The sequence below is a fragment of the Ictidomys tridecemlineatus genome, chromosome 2, assembly GCF_052094955.1.
Source record: "Ictidomys tridecemlineatus isolate mIctTri1 chromosome 2, mIctTri1.hap1, whole genome shotgun sequence".
Taxonomy (NCBI): Eukaryota; Metazoa; Chordata; class Mammalia; order Rodentia; family Sciuridae; genus Ictidomys; species Ictidomys tridecemlineatus.
The window spans coordinates 215,202,333-215,220,196 of record NC_135478.1 but is presented as its reverse complement, the minus strand read 5'-3'; the positions used below and the strand labels follow the sequence as shown (position 1 = coordinate 215,220,196).

Sequence of the window (17,864 nt, the reverse complement as noted above, 5' to 3'; positions counted from 1 at the left end):
ATCGCTAGCATTTCATGGTTTTGGTTTCTATAGGTTTGGGAGGATTTTTAGCAGGAATAAGGAATGAGAAGTTGAAACCTCATTTTTTTTTATTGAAGCAAATTGTAGCATAAAACCACTGTCTTACCATCCCCCTCCAACCACCTACCAAGTGCCGTTATGCTCTTAAATGTCATCTCCCACAACCAAGATAAATTTAAATAGAAAAGTAACATACACTAATTTTATTTGAGGTCTGAGATATAATGAGGTTACTTTCTTATTTTGGAGGAAAAATAAGTATTCACGTATGAGTTTTTGGAAAAAAGGATTTCTCCCATGGTTATTTTTATTTAGAATGGAAATATGTAAGCAGAAATTACTTTCTATTCTGCTGTCTTATAGTAACTTCCTTTTTCCCCCTATTCTCTTTCTCTTATATTGTGTTTCTATGAGACCCATTTGCAAGTTATAGACTGGTAGTCACTTTGATGTTTCTTACTTATTTTTTCCTCCTAATTAATATTTATATGTGCAGTTGATATATAATTTTCTTCAATTAATTATATAAAAGCAACCTTAAATTTGCATCCACAATGAGGGATAAATGATCAACAAAAGACTACTTAACTGCGTCTGTTCACAGGCTAGAAAATATTATGATTTGACTGCAACTTCTTTAAGGATTAAATGTTTATGGATCTCTTATAGTTACATTGTTCTTCTATAGCACATACATCTCTTGCATACTAATTAGATCATCTACATTTTTTGCCCCTCCTGGCACTCCTAATTAGGAAGAGTAATAAGATTTTGTTTTGTCAGAGTATACAAGTTCTGATCGGTTAAATTCATTTGGTGTCTGACAGTAGAATTTTATTTCCACTTTTCTTCCTCTTCCTCTCCCTTTCTCCCCCTGCCCTGACCCTTCTTCTTCTTCTTCTTCTTCTTCTTCTTCTTCTTCTTCTTCTTTTTTTTTCCTTTTTCTGATCACAGCTCTGGGGGGGAGGGCAGTTCATGAAAAAGTGAAGGATTTGTGTCTTCTTATTCACCTGCACTTCAGGAGTTCTTCAGCCATCTTAAGCACTTGTGTTCAGGCACTATTTTTTTGTGTGTGTGTGTGAAACATTTAGAGTTAAGTTGTGTATACTGTCGAGGACCTGAAAATGGGACTTGTGGTTTCTGACTCTATAGAGATCTGATTTTCTTATAAATCCGAAACTGATTTTGTGGCACAAAATCTCTCTAAATGGGAGACAATGCTAATGAAGAATGCCCAAGAAGTTCCTTCAGTTTAGTTGGAGGAAAATGATCGTGGGTGGAAGATCACAGATCGGAACCTTCCACTGTTCCTTTCTTATTATTCAACGATAAGGAAGATAAGGTATAGACTTTGGGTTGAAGAGTCAAAACTGATGTTCATTAGTAGCCTTGGTGAAAGTGAGGGAAGGGAATGGCATGTCACCCGAATGTCCTCATTCAAGGCCTCCATTTTTATAATGACCCTTGGGGGATTATCTACATTAAGTGCCTTGAGTGCTGCTGGCAAGTTTGATATGATCACTTCCAACTACTGAAGACCTATCCACCCTTCATAGAACCTCCTGGGGAGGAATAGCAGAGACTAAAAGGAGGGCTGGACCTGGCTGAGCTCTGACACAGTTGATCATTGATCAATGGTTGCACAGTTCTGAGCTCTTTACTGGATTCCACGCTCCTTTCCTGGGTTGTTAGGGCTGCTGTCCTCCTTGCTCATCTTCACAATTTCCATTTCTTGGTGGGGTTTTCGGAGGCCAGTGAGCATGTTGAGAGATCACCTTTCTTTTAGGGTTCAACAAGACTTGTACCCTTTGTCATTACACCTTCTCCTTTCTGGTGCAAATGTCTTTCCTTGGTGGCTCAGTCCTGATGGGATTCATTCTAGATCTATCTCCCTACCTCTGATTTTCCTTCTCTCCACTCTGCTGTCTGTAGCCTTCTTTGTCTGTGGTGAGGTGGGTGAAGGGGTCTGAGGATCTGAGCTACAGTGTGTCAACTGGACACAAAGTCAGCAGAATAAAATTGCTGAGGTTTTTCTCTAGAGCTCCCCTTTGATGGGTCCTGGTAAGTTATTGTTCTCCCAACTGCCCAAACATACTTGCTCCCATGGAACACGTTAGCACACGGAAGGGAACGCTTTGGGAGCCTGTGTGAATGCAGATTCCTATGCCTCACCCTCAGCCTGATAGACTCAGAGTGGCAGCATCCCAACCCCCACTGGATTCTATTTCAGACATTTCTCAGACTGTACATAGGTACTTGTAGGGAGGAGAAGCCCTCCCTTCTAGGCATCTGTTAATACTAACAGATTATGATTCTGTACTCAGAACTTAAGCTCCTGATCTTTGTTGGACATTTTTGACGGGTTGTTCAAAAACTGAACTATTGTTCCCAACAACACCACAGCCTCCCTAGGTGATCTCTGCTTGCTTTCTTTTCTATGCCCTTCTTATTCTTTCTTGGACGTTCTCACTTCTGTTTCCTTAGCTGAGCAATGGTCATATTTACTTGGCTAAAACAGCTTCTCTCATTTCTTATCCTTGCAGGCCAAAGTTGGGGCCAACGGTCTCAGCCACCCTTGATTCATTCTTTCCTTTCTGAATTGAATTCTGTTATGTTCCACTTAACAAACCTAGGATCTAAGACTATGATTTGGCTTTTCTCTCTGTGGGCCTTGGTGAGGTGCTGATCTTTTAGCATGTGCACTTCCTTGTCATATGCAGAACGGTTTTTAAAACCTCAGGCTCCTAAATCCTCTGCAAGGGCAAAGAAGGATGATTCTGAGAAAAGAGAGTGGACTTTCAGCTGCCCTGGGCACCAAAAGGATTTCAACAGAAGGCCTCACGAGGCTGCTTTCTTCTTTGCTTTTAGTTTCTGGCAACTTGAAAATTCTCCAAGCATCGCAACTGCCCAAACCCTGGATCGTTTTTGTAAATAGAGGGACCTCCATTTCTGTTCTCTATCCTCAACAGGGGCTTACATTTTGCCTTCTGATCTTAAAGCAATATTTCCCCAGAGGGCTGTCCTCAAGCTCCTTGTCTTTTGGGACCTGCCACCCTCTTCCTTTAGAGAGCTGTATTCCAACACATTTGTAAAGGGGTTCAGATGTAGAAAGCTACCTTGGGCATTGTATCTACCCCATGGGAAATTTTGTACTCTGTACAAGATTCTGATACTGGTTTTCTTTTGTTTTCTTTTCTTCTTGCTGCAGGAAAGCAATCTCCCGGGCAGGCCTCCAGCATCTGGCTCCTGCACATCCTCTCAGCCTTCCCGTGGCAAATGGTCCAGCCAAGGAGCCCAGAGCAACTCTGGACTGGAGTGTAGGTGTCAGCTTTTTCACTTGAACCTAATTTCAGTTGCATGTTGTGTGTTGCTCATTCTCAGGATCCCTATAGCTACACGAAAGACGTGATGATTTCCAATACTGCTCACTGACTAATCTTCGAATGTCTAAGCCATAGCTCCATTTCTTCTTTATATGAAGTCAGATGTGTTCAAGATTAAAATGACAACTTCACTAATCCCTTGAAGCACTTTGTAGCTGTGAGATAAAAGTTACCATGTGCATAGGCCCTATTGATTTCTGCAGGGTTGGTGAGGATGAGCAGAGCTTACCCTTGGCAACGTCATAGGATCTGAGATCGATTTCATGGAACTTCGTTTCCTAAGTCATGCTGGCTTTAGGGGATGCCTTCCTCTCTGGACAGATGATAACCTCAGTTTACATTGTCCTTTTATTGGTGACACTCCCACCCCCAGACAGACCCACAAAACATTTTCACTTAATTTGCAGTTGCAGACTAGAATTCTTAGGTCCAGTAGAACATACTTATGGAGAGACTTCAGTAGCCAAGTTCTTGGTGGATAACATCTCTTAACTGTGAACTAAAAGATTTTGTCCCTTCCTAGGGCCATCTAAGGAACAGCATCAGTTGTAGGAAGGCCTCTCTAAAGTCCTGCCACCCTGTCTTGACGGTGACCCTTGTTTAGCATTTTTAGTTGGGTTTGTGCAGACAGGCTAATCTGTGCTCTTTTCCTCTCCTATGGAAGAGAGAGGTGGGGTAGGGAAAGGAGAGGAGTGTGTTTTAAAATTGAAATATATTTTTAGTTGATGAAAACATTAAAATTCATACATACCCATGTGATGTTTTGATGCATGTGTATGTTGTGTGATGTTTAAATCAGGGCAAACATGTCCACTTGAACATTTATTATTTATTTATGGTGAAAACAATCAAAATCATGTCTTCTAACTTTTTGAACTAGATGGTACATTATTATGTATGTTCCACCAACCATGAAATAGCACACAAGAACTTCTTACTCCTGACTGTAACTTAGTACCCGTTGATCAACCTTCCCCATCCTCCCGCCCTCTAGCTCCCCAGGCATTGGGAAATACCATTCTACTCTCAATTTCTATGAGCTCAACTTTTTTTTGTATTTCACATATGAGTGAGAGCAAGCTGTGCTTGTTTTTTTTTTTTTTCTGTGCCTGGCTTACTTCATTTGATATAAAGATCTCCAGTTCCATCTATGTTGTTGCAAATGACAAGATTTTATTCTTTTTAATGTTTCAATAGCACCCTGTGGTATTTCTGCACCACATTTTCTTTATCCATCTGTCAGCTGATGGACACTTAGGTGGTTTCCATGTCTTGGCTGTTGGGAGTAGTGGTGCAGTGCACACAAGAGTGCAGATGTCTCTTTGACATACTGATTTCATTTCCTTTGGCTATATGCTCAGTAGCGGAATTGCTGGATCATATGGGTATTTCTATTTTTAATTTTTTGAGGAATGTCCATACTGTTTCCATAATGGGTATCCTAATTTGCATTCCCATCAACGGTTTGCAAGGATTTCCTTTTCCCCACATCCTCTGCATCACACACTATCTTTTGTCTTTTTCATAAGAGCCATTCTTACGGGGATGAGGTGATATCTCATTGTGGCATTGACTTGTATTTCCCTAATGATCAGTGATATTTACATTTTCTCATATACCTATTGGCTATTTGTATGTCTTCATTTTAGAAAAATCATAAATGTCTATTTGGGTCTATTGTTCATTTAGAAAATTGATTTTTTTGGTTCTGCTATTGAATTTTTAAAATTGCTTTTATCTTTTAAATAGGTGACAGCAGAATGCATCACAATTCTTATTACACATATAGAACACAATTTTTCATGTCTCTGTTTGTATATAAAGTATGTTCACACCAATTCATGTCTTCAAAGTGTACCTTGGATAATGATGTCCATCACATTCCACTTTCATGGATAACCCCCTGCCTCCTGCCTTCCCCTCCCGCCCCTCTGCCCTATCTAGAGTTCATCAATTCCTCCCATGCTCCCCCTCCCTACCCTATTATAAGTCAGTCACCTTATATCAGAGAAAACATTTGCCATTTGTTTTTTTGGGACTGGCTAACTCCACTTAGCATTGTCTTCTCCAACTGCATCTATTTACCTGCAAATGCCATGATTTTATTCTCTTTTATTGCTGAGTAATGTTCCATTGTGTATATATGCCACATTTTTAATCCATTCATCTATTGAAGAGCATTTAGATTGATTCCACAGTTTAGCTATTGTGAATTGTGCTGCTATAAACAATGATGTGGCTTTGTCCCTGTAGTATGCTGTTTTTAAGTCCTTTGGGTATAGACTGAGGAGAGAGATAGCTGGGTCGGTCAAATGGTGGTTCCATTCCAAGTTTTCCAAGGAATCTCCATATTGCTTTCCCGATTGGCTGCACCAATTTGCAGTTCCAGCAGCAGTATAGGAGTTTGCCTTTTCCCCCACATTCTCACCGACACTTATTGTCGTTTGTCTTCATAATAGCTGCCATTCTGATTGGAGTGAGATTATATCTTAGAGTAGTAGTTTTGATTTGTATTTCTCTAATTGCTAGAGATGATGAACATTTTTTCATATATTTGTTGATTTATTGAATATCCTCTTGTGAGTGCTCTTGAGTTTTTGACTTCTTTATGTATTCTGGATATTAATTTCTGGTCAGAGATGTGGATTGCAGATACTTTCTCCAGCAGCAGTGTAGGCTGCTCCTCCACTGTGTTGATTGTTTCCTTAGCTGTGCAGAGGAATTGGGTGATTGAGGTTTTCTCCAGAAAATCATTGCCCACTCCAATGTCATGAAGCATTTTCCCTGTGCTTTCTTCTAGTAGTTTCAGGTCTCATATTTAAGTTTTTAATCCATTTTGATTTGATTTTTGTACCCAGTGAGAGATAGGAATCTAGTTTCACTCTTCTACAGGTGGTGTTCAATTTTTCCAGCACCATTGATTAAAAAGACTGTCATTTCTGTGATATGGGCTCTTGGTACCTTTGTTGAAAATCAGTGGATATAGATGTATTTTAAAGAATTTATGTCATGATTTAATCTCCTTCATATTATAATACCTTTTTCTCCCCCAACACACATTTATTAACATTCTTCCTTACATTCTGAACATATATCTATGTAGCTGCTGCCGACATTATGAAGTATCCAGCAAAAGATTAAATGTAATTGAAATGTAACTTTTTCCTTGATAGAGATTTCTTATATTGGAGCTTCCCTTTACTGTAAGACAGTTATGATACAGTGTAGAATATAGTTGTACCACAATAGATTACACAGTGTATATAGTAGAGTATATTTAATTCATGATATGGAATAGCGTATATTTACACCAGTGTTTGCATAACTAAAAATAATTAAATGTGTACCCAAACCTATTTGTAAAATTATAAGGATGTGTACATGGCCCAGTGGTGAGAGTGTTATGAATGATGTAACCCAAAAAGTTAGTTTAATATTCTTGATGTTTCAAACAGTCTCCTGGTCTAAAGCAGCAGGTCCTTATTTGAAATATGAAATTCTAATGAGGGATAGCTTAAATCATTTGGCCAGGGACATTCACTTAAAGTATTCCTCGTCCTCTGCATGACATTAGTCACATCACTCAATTTTGCTTAGCCTCTACATCATTTGTATATGGGATAATTGTGGCCCCTCCTCCAGAGAGACTTCTTGGGTATTGTTAGGATCAAGCATGGCAACAAGTGTGAAAAATTCTTCTTCTTTTTTTTGTTACCCATGGCATTCTGCAGTTTTATTTATTCAAAAATTATTAATGTATTCATATATCAACCATTTCTGAACACATGCCTAGGACATGTGTGGGTTCCTTGAGATTGTACAGTGAAGAAACAATTTCTACCTTCAAGGAGCTTAGAATCCAGGGGACAGACAATAAATCAACAGCTAGAATACGGGGGTGAGGTGGGGGGAGTAGGACCAAGACAGAGGGGTTCAGAGTGGGTCACTGGAGTGTTAGAAAGGACTCTCCATCCCCACTGGTGTTGGAAATAGTCATCAGCAAAGGCTTTTAATAAGTGTCCTGCTTGTGCCAGCTTTTGGCTAGAAAGCATTATTTTCTGATTCCTGTGGAGAGGTATGTACTCCAATATTCATCACAATGGTATTTTTGGCAGGTGGTGGGAGGCTGTAATGCAGAACAGGAGAAGAACAAATAAGAACTAAGGCTGGTTTGTGTGTAGTGGGCTTTTGTTCCTCCCTTTCCTTCCCTTTTTGATTGTGGACACCGTATCATGGCAGTCTGTTGAAATTATGGCATGAGAAAGAGGCAGGTTGTTAAAAATATTTCGGTGACTCCCTCTTTTTTTATTTTTATTGCCAAGACTTAAGATTACTTGCTTTACATTTTTTGGCTCTTCATACCAAACGTACTTTTCAGCAATTTCATTTATATCACCTTAAGTTTGCTCTTCTGTTCCAAGAACCAAATCAGGAAATACTTTATTCTGGTTAAAGTATAAGAAGAGTCATTGGGCTTAACTGCCGCCTTCGCCTACCCCCTTGTTTAATTCCTGGTGGAAAATCGGGGTGACAACTAGCTCATCCCCTACCATCAGCCCACGCTTCTGGACTACTTGCATTAAAATGATTAATCTTTACTTACTCAGTACTATTGTTTATTGAGGAATGACGAGTCCTGGAGCCTCTTAGGAGACTCCAAAATAAGAAAGAGAATGGAAAGAATTAACAGGGCTAAGGTGTAGCACGGGGTAGAGCATTTGCCCAGCACGTGCAAGGCCCTGGGTTTAATTTCCAGTACCACACACACACACACACACACACACACACACACACACACACACACAAAGGAACTCCAATTACTGAATTAAGTAATTGGATGAGGTACCGGGTCCAATAGTGTTCAGCAATGCTTTGGAGGGCTTTGATCACAACAACAAAACAGAGGAGGCAGGGCTGAGAATTCCCAGTTCCCTCCCACCTCCTCCTTGAGTATTGAAATTCTCTTTGCTCTATAACCCTTTGGCTCAGGGGGATGGGTGTCATCTCAAAGGCCTTGAGTATGGTGACCTTCTGGCTATGCCACATCTGCTTGCCTCACTTTACCAGTGAAGGAAGAGATATAGAATCTCTTCATGGTGCATCTTAAGTTGAAAGGCAGGCAAGGTCAACCTGGGATTAGGATCTTAGTCACTGAGTTTCTACTTTGGAGGAAAGGGCTCTGTTCTGACCCTAGCATGTATGCCAAAGCCCTCTGAAGAGACACGGCTCTTTCCCTGATGTCCTTCTACAGAAGTGTTGAGAACTGATCTGCTCATGGGGCTCCTGAGACAGAGGTGAACACTGATTAGTGAGCCCAGACTGTAGGTACCGTAGAGCTTGGCCAGGAGGATACTATTGTCTGAGTCAGTTTTTAGGCTTTTGATGAATGAACTTAACAATGTCCTTTAAGTATCCTGTTTTTACACTTTTGTTTCCCTCTTTAGTGGTAAATAGACTCTTTCATAATTTTAGTTTGTTCCTAGTCGTGCAATACCTACTCTCCTTCTGCAGTTTACTCAAAGAGTTTATTATCACCTCTAGGATTCCCTACCTTAGTACATGGTCCCATTTCCTTGATAACCCTTTTGTAGTATTTTCCTTGTAGGCCTGTGCCTAGACTCCCCACCCTACATCTGTCAGGGGAGAACCATTAATGATGACGCACAGAGTACCCAAGTCGGTCTTCAGTATGGTTCCTGAGTGTGCTAAGGACAACGGGGGACCCTAGCTCAGTCCAACGTGGAGATGGCTATTTGCTATGGGCATTTCCTCTCTTGTTTTTCCCCAGACATGTTCATTTTTTAATCAAGCCAGTTCTGTGTATCTCATTTATTGTTTGCTTTGATTGTTCACAATACCTATATGCACAGGGCATTGTCTGAAAAACTTACAACCAAGTTAGTGTTTCCTGTTTGCCTTGGTGCCCTCAGTTAGGTTCAAGGCTGTGTGAAAGGACAGGCAGTCTCTTCTGCTTGTGTCCTCTTCTCAGGAAGAACATAGCACTCCAGCCTAGGAGCTGCTACATAGTTACTGGCGTTGGGGGATGAATTGAAGACAGCTTTTCTGCTCAAGCAGCTGGAAAGAGACAGATCACTGTTAATTGACAGGCACTCAGATAATCTCCAGTTACCGAAAGGCTTGGTAAACACTTACTTGCAAAACAAATGGATGTGTGCTATTTTAATGCTAAGTAACTTTTAAAAAAATTTCTTCCTATTACAGTACATTGTGTTAGACCGCTAGGCACACATGGTTATTTGATCTTCCCACTGCTCCGAATAGTGTCCTCCCTTCACCTTCCCAGAGACAATGACAACTGGCAGGGGCTGTTCCCCCAACATCGTAAGATACATGCCAGCCAAGCCGGAGTTGGAGGAAATAAGCTAAATTACTAGAAAGGGAGGAAGTAATGCTCAAAAAGGAAAAATATTCTCATCTCCTGGGCTGGATTCCAAGTCCCCAGTTTAGTGAGTTAGCCCATTTAGAAGTGTGTCTGTTCTGTAGATAATGGTGTCTTCTCTTAAATGTCATATGCCTTTCTTGAAATGGAGATTTAATTTGCACTTAGAAATTTCTTCTGTTTTTAGAGTGTAGCAGAGAGCACAGGCGTTGGGTCTCCCTACTGTCCCCACTGTTTTATAATTTTGGTTTTGTCCATCGCACTGCCTATAACAACCCTCAGGATTGTGTGTGTGTGTGTTGGTGGGGCGGGGTGGGGGTGAGGGGCCAGTTCTTTCTCAAAGGGCGTGTTGGCTTTGAACCCAATATCCTTGATTTCAGTTTATTTTTTTTCCTTCACCGGAACACATCCTCTCATCCATTCCAAGTGCTGCAGAAACCAGATCCCCAATCCAGACCACCTCTTCTCCTTTCCTTTAGTTGAAGATGCTAAGGAAAGAAGCACTTTGTCCCAAGCAGCACAGCTGGGATCTGCCTCACAGTCTGGTTCCAGGACAGTATCAGGGAACCAGAGACTTCATGTGGGATTGGTTTAAACTGGGTTAGGAAACTAGGTCATTTTATCTTTAGAAACCTTGAATGAAAATCCAGGAGGAGGCAGGGGTTTGTGTGTGTGTGAGCCCGAGCACGTGTGGTCTGTGCGCACACATTCTCATTCTAGTCCTACCCTGTGGAGTCCTGGCAAACCTGTCTGTCAGGTTTTGGTGTCACCATCCATAGCCCCTCTCAACCCACTTCTTGCCCTTTTCCCATCCCTGTTTCAAAAAACAAGTCAGACCACAAGGTCATTCGATTCCTGAGTAGGACAGGCAGAGCAACTCACTGTGAATCAGTGAAGACCCTGCCCTTGGTTAGCCACATTAATGGTGGGATGGATCTACTGTGATTCATAGACTCCCACTAGTCCTTTATTCCCTCAAATTGGAAAAATTTTTAATTAAATCATATTGGCTTTTGGGAGAAATCACAGAATCCTATAGCTTTTTACGGTTCTGCGAGAAGTGTCTGGATCTTATTTTCTGCCACTTGGCTAGAGATTATTTAACACTGTCTGGTAGAAATAGATGTGGACCATAAATTAATGATAAAATTTCTAGGAAACCATGTTAAAAAAGTGAATAGAAACAAGGAAAATTAATTTTAATACTATATTGTGTTTAACTAAATATATTCCAAATATTATCATTTCAGCATGTAAATCAATATAAAAATATTAGTGAGATGTTTTACATTCTTTTTCACATTGTCTTCAGACTCTGCTGTGAATTTCACACTGACAGAATACCCCAATTAGTGCTAACCACATTTCTAGTGATTAGTGGCCATATGCCAATTGTACAGAATAATCCAAACCAAGACAGACCTATTTTTATTCTGAAGATTTTCATGGGGAGATCATTCATCTAGTTTTCCTTTTTGCTTTTCTATGGATATTTACATAGGTCATATTAATAATTCTTATTGCTTCAAAATATCTTTACAATTAACAAAGATTTCAAAACATTTATAAGTGTCTTCTTTTGGTAGATTATTTCTTCTGACATGAATGTATTTTTATAAGTTATTCAATCTCTAATACTGTTCACCTTTATCTTTATATCTCTAAGCATTACTAAGATTTCAATAAAACTTGTACAAGGAATCTGATTAATCTATATTTGTATTTAGGTGTATTTCTACTCCTAGGTAAATAGATCTGTTGTTGTAAATCCATATATGTAAATACATAAAATCTATCTATATAAATTTACTTAAATAAATATATGACTTCTCTTAGCACTCACAAGTCCAGAAGAAATGTTATGTTCATTTAAAAATGGGAAAGCTGGGTATGTTGGAATACCTCTATAATCCCAGTGGCCTTGGAGGCTGAGACAGGAGAATCACCAGTTCAAAGCCAGCCTCAGCAACTGTGAGGTGCTAAGCAACTCAGAGAGACCCTGTCTCTAAATAAAATATAAAATAGGGCCAGGGATGTGGCTCAGTGGTCAAGTACCCCTGAGTTCAATCCCTGGTACAAAAAAAGAGGGGTCAGTTGTTTTTCCTGTCTCATACAGATGGGCAGTTTGGGGGTTGAATATTATTTAAGATGGCATTTCAAGGTGGATGTGTAGAGAAGAAGCAAGAAAGATGTTCCTAGGTGGAGGAACACAAATACAATCAATAAAAATGTTACACAGAAAACAAAAAAACAAAAAAAAAGATAAAGAAACAAAAATTTGGTATGTTTAAAAAAGAATAATAGGAGAAAAATTTTTAAAATTATGAAGGTAAATAAGAGAGGCATAAGAGAGGTTAAACATATTGGTTGGCACCACTAGTGGGAGGTCTAGCATGCCAGATTGCATTTCTATTTTATTTTATAAGTCATACATAATTATAGCTGCATTTTATGGGAATTTATTGCATGCCCAATGTAAAATAAATCAGAGCAGATATTAGAATGAGAGTTCAGAGAAGCAACCTGTCTAGTATATAGTAAGTAACCTGGGGGCAGATGCAGATAATGGATGGAAATCTAGACAAAAATAATATTAAGGAGAAGAGGTCTGTATTCGTTGGGGATAAATGAAAGACAAATTAGTAATGGCCCAATACAACAGAGGTTTGTTTCTCTGGGGCAGACCTAGACTCTTCCAGGTGGTTGGGTGAGGAGTCAGCCCTTTCTCAGATACTTATTCAGGGATACATACTGGTGAGTGCTCTGACATCTCAGCAGGAGGCTTCCAAAATCACACCAGGGGATGAATTCCCAATGAACCTCTGTGGCAAAAGAGCATGGAGGAGTGCTCATAGGAGGATTTAATGGACCAAGCCTGGAACTTCTGCCCATGTTCCATCATTTAGAACTTGGTTACATGGCCGCACCTAACTGTAAGGGAGGCTTGGGAATAAGATCAGAAAGAAGAGAAAAAATATCTCCATGAATGGCATCCTTGGCTACAAACACCAGAGAAGGGCACTTGCATAATGCAGCCCAGGCTAGATACCTTTATGCATACTCAGGAGTCCCAAAGGTCATCCTTACTTCTGACTTTAGCTGCAAGTTTGTGAAGCCCCAAGACCACACTTAGTTTGGAGAGTTCTCCAGATAGATACATATAACTCAGTGAAAGCTGGTATACCCACAATTCCGGTATATTACACTCCTTTACCAGTGGAGTTGTGGACGGCTAGCTTACTTCTGCCAGCAACCATATGTAATGATACGTGTGGCATATTGCCAACCAGGGAAGCTCATCCGAGTTTTAGTATCCAGAGTTTCAATTGGGATTCGTCATGTAGACATAGTTGACTGCCATGTGATTGATCTTAACCTCTAGTTTCTCAGGAGGTCAAGCCGACTCTATATGGTGAGTGTGCCCAGGTAAATAGATACTTTTAATCTAGTAGAATATTCCAGGGGCTTAGAGATTACGTTATTGGTGCTGAGCACAAAGACCAGGGTTTTTAGGTAAGTTTCCTTCTTGAATTTGATTGAGAATTACATAGAGAGACATGCAAGGAAAGGACAGGATATAGGAAAACATAGTCTAGCCAAGTACTCTTCATCTTTTCCTTGCATGCCTCTTTTTAAGGACTCTGCTTCTTTTCCTGATGTTAAGAGACTGCCATATCCCTATTAGGCATCCATAGTTATGTATTAGTCCAAACTAAGACAGATAAAAAATAATTATTGTCTATTGCTCCTTTGAGTAAGATATAATAAAAATGTACACTCATTTCTTTATTCATTGATTTTTATTCTTTCATCTCTTCACTTTTTCAAATTTATTAAGCATCTACTCTTTGCCAGGCACTAAGTTAGTTTTTGGACATTCAGTATTCTAGTGGATCTTAGACTCTAGTATAAAAGGAAATATAAATCAAATAATCATGCCAACGTATAAATAATTTCGAGCTTTGATAAATGATGGGAGAGAAACATGGTTTTCTGACTAACTAATCAAACAGCTTGACTTAGGTTTTGGGGTGGGTGAGCACTTTTTTGAAGTAGTGATAGTTGATGTGATGACCAAACTATGAATAGAAATTAACCACATAAAGTCAGAATGGAGAGGGGATAATAAATTTGGATAAAGAAATAGAATATACAGTGAACCATCTTTGCTATGGGAACATTCGAACAGAACCCTCAGTTAAGTGAGGAAAACACAATACTGGTGTCAAGTGTAAGCCATTTTAGACAAGGGAACAAAAAAATCACATCTGAGGGAGAGCTTCATTGCCCTTCTTGAGAAGTAGCAAGGGGACAGAGTGATGACATGCTGACCACGGAGAGGAAGTATGACACAAGACCAGGTCGACAGGAAACAAGACGGCAGAGGGATGGGAAAAGAAGAGAGGCACCCGAGGACTGGGTAAGGAAAGGCTTAGAGTCTTCCAAGGGGCTGGGTAGCTAAGGAAGAGCTGTGAATGGATCATCGACTTGGTCAGATTTACATTTTAAGATAATTACTTTGTTTGCTCTTTGGAAAAGATTCTGAGGCGTCAAAATAGAGTAGAGACACTAGTTGGAATGGGGGGATATTTCAACGTTCCAAGCCAGAACTGGTGGTACTATTCGATGTGTTGAGGAGTGATGGGGCTTCCATGTACATTTTGAAACTAATTAATCAGATTACCTGATAGAAGACGTGAGAGAGATGTCTGGAATGGCTCCAGTTTTTAGCCTATGCGGTAAGAATGGAAATGCCATTTACTGAAAATCCTGGGAGAGGATTCGAGTTAGAGCTGATGGATGGAGGAAATCAAGAGTTTTTGAGAATGTTATAATTTGAAATGCATATTAGATCTTTGAGTGGAGATGCTGAGAGGGCAGTTTAAATTTTTTTTTTTTTTTTTGTTAACGAGCCTGAAGTTCAAATAAGAGGTTCTTACTGAATGAATAATTGGGGAGGCAATAATTATTTTATGGGATCTAAAGTCATATTGGTAAGACGGGAAATAACCTAAGGACTAACCGCAGTTGGAGGAGAGCTGTGGGGCACTCCAATATCATACTTAGAGTTTGCCAATATAGGAAGGATCCAACAAAGGAGACGAGAAAGGAGAGAGCATTGAGGTCCAAGAAAAACAAAGAGAGTAGGAGAGAGTGTCCTTAGAAAAAAAGAGTGATCATCCGGGTCAAAAGATGTTGAGTAAGCTGGAGAGTTGGTTCCACCTTCGATGTCACTTGTGATCTAGAAAAGAGTGGTTATGATAGAACGTGAAGGGAGAATTCCTGATGGAATTCAAGAAATAATGGAGTGGAAAGGAAGTTGAGAATAAGGAGAACTCTTTTTTGAAATTTTCTAATAAAGGGGAGCAACCAGTAGAAGTAGGTGTGTGGGTCAAGAAATCAATCTGCCGACAGATTAGTTTCTTTCAGTCCTGATTTCTGTGTTCTGTGTAGAGCTTTGATCCTAATATCAATCAGTTTCGAATTTTACTTTTATTTGCTTGACTCTATGTCACATAGTTTCTGTAGGACTATTCTCCTTCTTTGTACTTCTCGGTGATAATAATATCCTATTTCATGTATATTATTCTACTTCATCCTGCTTCTTGTAACCATTTTTCTTTGTCGGTGTTTGTAATATTTCCAACTTTTCAATTTTCAGATGGTAGAAATAAACCTTTTAAGGTACATAATTTTTTCTTCCATTACAAATGTTTTTTTTAGAACACATTTCCCAGAATAGTATAGTAGTTTAAGTACATGGATGTTTTGTTTTACTCTACTGTTTCTTTAAAAAATTATGCAAATTTGTTTCCTTCTTCATTATCCTCAGGATCTGAATTGTTAGCTCCGAGCCTACTCACAGTGTACTTAGGGTTCCATGCCTCTTTCCTTAAAATCTGACTGGGCTCCCTCATGCCATGGTTCTCTTCCTCTCTCACGAATGATTGTGCAAGACCGAGAGGTATCAAATGTAATAGATCTTCACTCATAGACAAATTCTATAACCTATTATCCAAAAAAACTTAAAAGATGTAGAGTGGGGACTATTGGATGAGTGGGTCCCGGATTCTGCGGCACATGAGAATCACCTCAGGGATTTTGAATAGTCCTGATGCCCAGGATTTACTACAGAGCCATCAAAGTGAACGGGACTGCTATCCGAGTGTTTTTAAAAACTCACCAGGTTACAATATATAGCCAAGTTTGAGAATCAGCATGCTAGAGCTATTGTGGCAGGGTACAGCAAAACTTGGCCACCTCGACACACCCTTTCCCTTCCAAGGGTGTCTCATTTAAATCAGGTTCTCACTCAAGAGTGAGGCTGGCTAATTCTAGAAGTCTGTTGCTATGCCCAGTTCTCAGGTAGGATTGACCAGCATACCTCTGGAGGCTTGCAGCGGGTGTACACTGTGGAAGGGTGCACACAGCCTGTGGCCCGCAATCCAGCCCACTAGACTAGTGAGTTAGTGGGGTACTTGTGAGCTTCTGACTCTCTGGGTCCTGCCAGGGCTTGTCTGCCTTACTGGCTCTTCCAAGACTCAATACTTGGTCTCCCTAGATTGGTCTTATCAATTTTTTTTTTTATCTTTACTGCAGCATTCTGCACTTCATTTTCTGAAATAGTTGGCAGGGTTTTTGTTCTGTGTTTCTGTAGTATTTGCTGCTATTATGGTGTGTTTAGTTTCAATCTTCTTTGGTAGATTTGCCTCTATGAACTACTGCACTATCCCAGGGCCTACCTAGTACCACTGGTAAGGAATAAATGTTTGCTGAATGAATTAAAGAATAATAAAATGGAAAGGGATTATTTTACGTAATGAGTTTTAAGTTAAAGTTGGATAAATTGGATGATGAGACTATTTTAGAGTGTGGGGATAGACTTATTAGGATATCTTGCAAAGAAGTGTCTTTGTATTTTATTTTCTAATATTGTCATCATCCATATGTAGCTGAAAACTTTCAGAGTCCAACCTTATGGCTGTACTTTTATTTCTTATCTCTTTGTCCTACAAGACAAAGTGACTTGACGTCTGCGAACAAATTGAGCATGACTTGTCATAAACATCACAACAAGAGAAGGAAGCTTTGGCAAAGTGGCTGCCCTTTGATGTAGTGGGTGATGATCCTCATTGTTGTTGCTTTTCTTTTAGGGTTGGTGTTGGGGGACATGGACACTTATCTGGCCTATCCCCACCTCAGGGTTTCCCTTAACCCTTGACAACTATACACCTGGTCACATTTTTCCCACACTTTCATGTCCCACTTTGATGTTCTAGGACTTACCTTACTTTAATGGCATCATGAAGCTCCTAGATCATAGGACAAAAATATAGAATTTGGTTATTCTTGCCTGAAAATATTTGATACTATAAGCCCTGCAATGAAAATATATTTAAACATGAAGAAATGTATTCATTTTAAAAGATGGGTGATTGTTACTATTTTTTCCCCCAGAAAACATTTGCTCTATATTTCTGCTTCTCTGTGCTCAGTTTTGGGATTCAGAGGACTATAGTGTGGACTCTTGTGGACTGAGTTATAATAAAGGTGGCTCATACATAAGATAGGTTTCCAAGTTGCTTGGTTATTCTACAAAACTCCTTATTGAAACCATCCACTATATTGGCCTTCTCAGGATGCTGTGACAAAATGCCGTGGACTTGGCACCTTAAACAATAGGCTTTCCTTTCTCAGTCCTGGAAGCTAAGAAGTTCAAGGTCAAGGTGCTGGCAGATTTGGTTCCTGGTGAGGAACTCCTTCCTGGCTTGTAAACAGCCACTTTCTTTCTGTGGACTCATGTGACTTTTCCTTGACCCGTGCACATGCAGAAAGGAAGACAGGAATATTTTTCTTGTGCTCCCCTTGTATGAGGACACAGATACTGTCATGGTGCCTTTGCCCTCGTGACTTCATTATTTCCCAAATGTTGGACTTTCTAATACCATCAAATTGGGGTTTAGCTTCCTCCACAGAAAAATAACCGTAAGTTCATCTATTTTTAATGAATAAAGTAAAATAAGAAATTTTCTTATAAGATCTGCCAACTTAGTCTTGTT

The 17,864-nt window shown here is 39.7% G+C and overlaps 1 protein-coding gene across 12 annotated transcripts in view; it reads left to right on the top strand.

Moving 5' to 3' along the window:
• Dgki (diacylglycerol kinase iota) overlaps positions 1-17,864 on the top strand; it is a 425,847-nt gene that overhangs the window by 130,769 nt on the left and 277,214 nt on the right. For all 12 annotated transcript variants that reach the window (XM_078040589.1, XM_078040592.1, XM_078040591.1 and 9 more), the window contains exon 2: positions 3,230-3,338. In XM_078040589.1, coding sequence (XP_077896715.1) covers positions 3,230-3,338 — 109 coding nt within the window. The remainder of the gene's footprint in view (positions 1-3,229; positions 3,339-17,864) is intronic.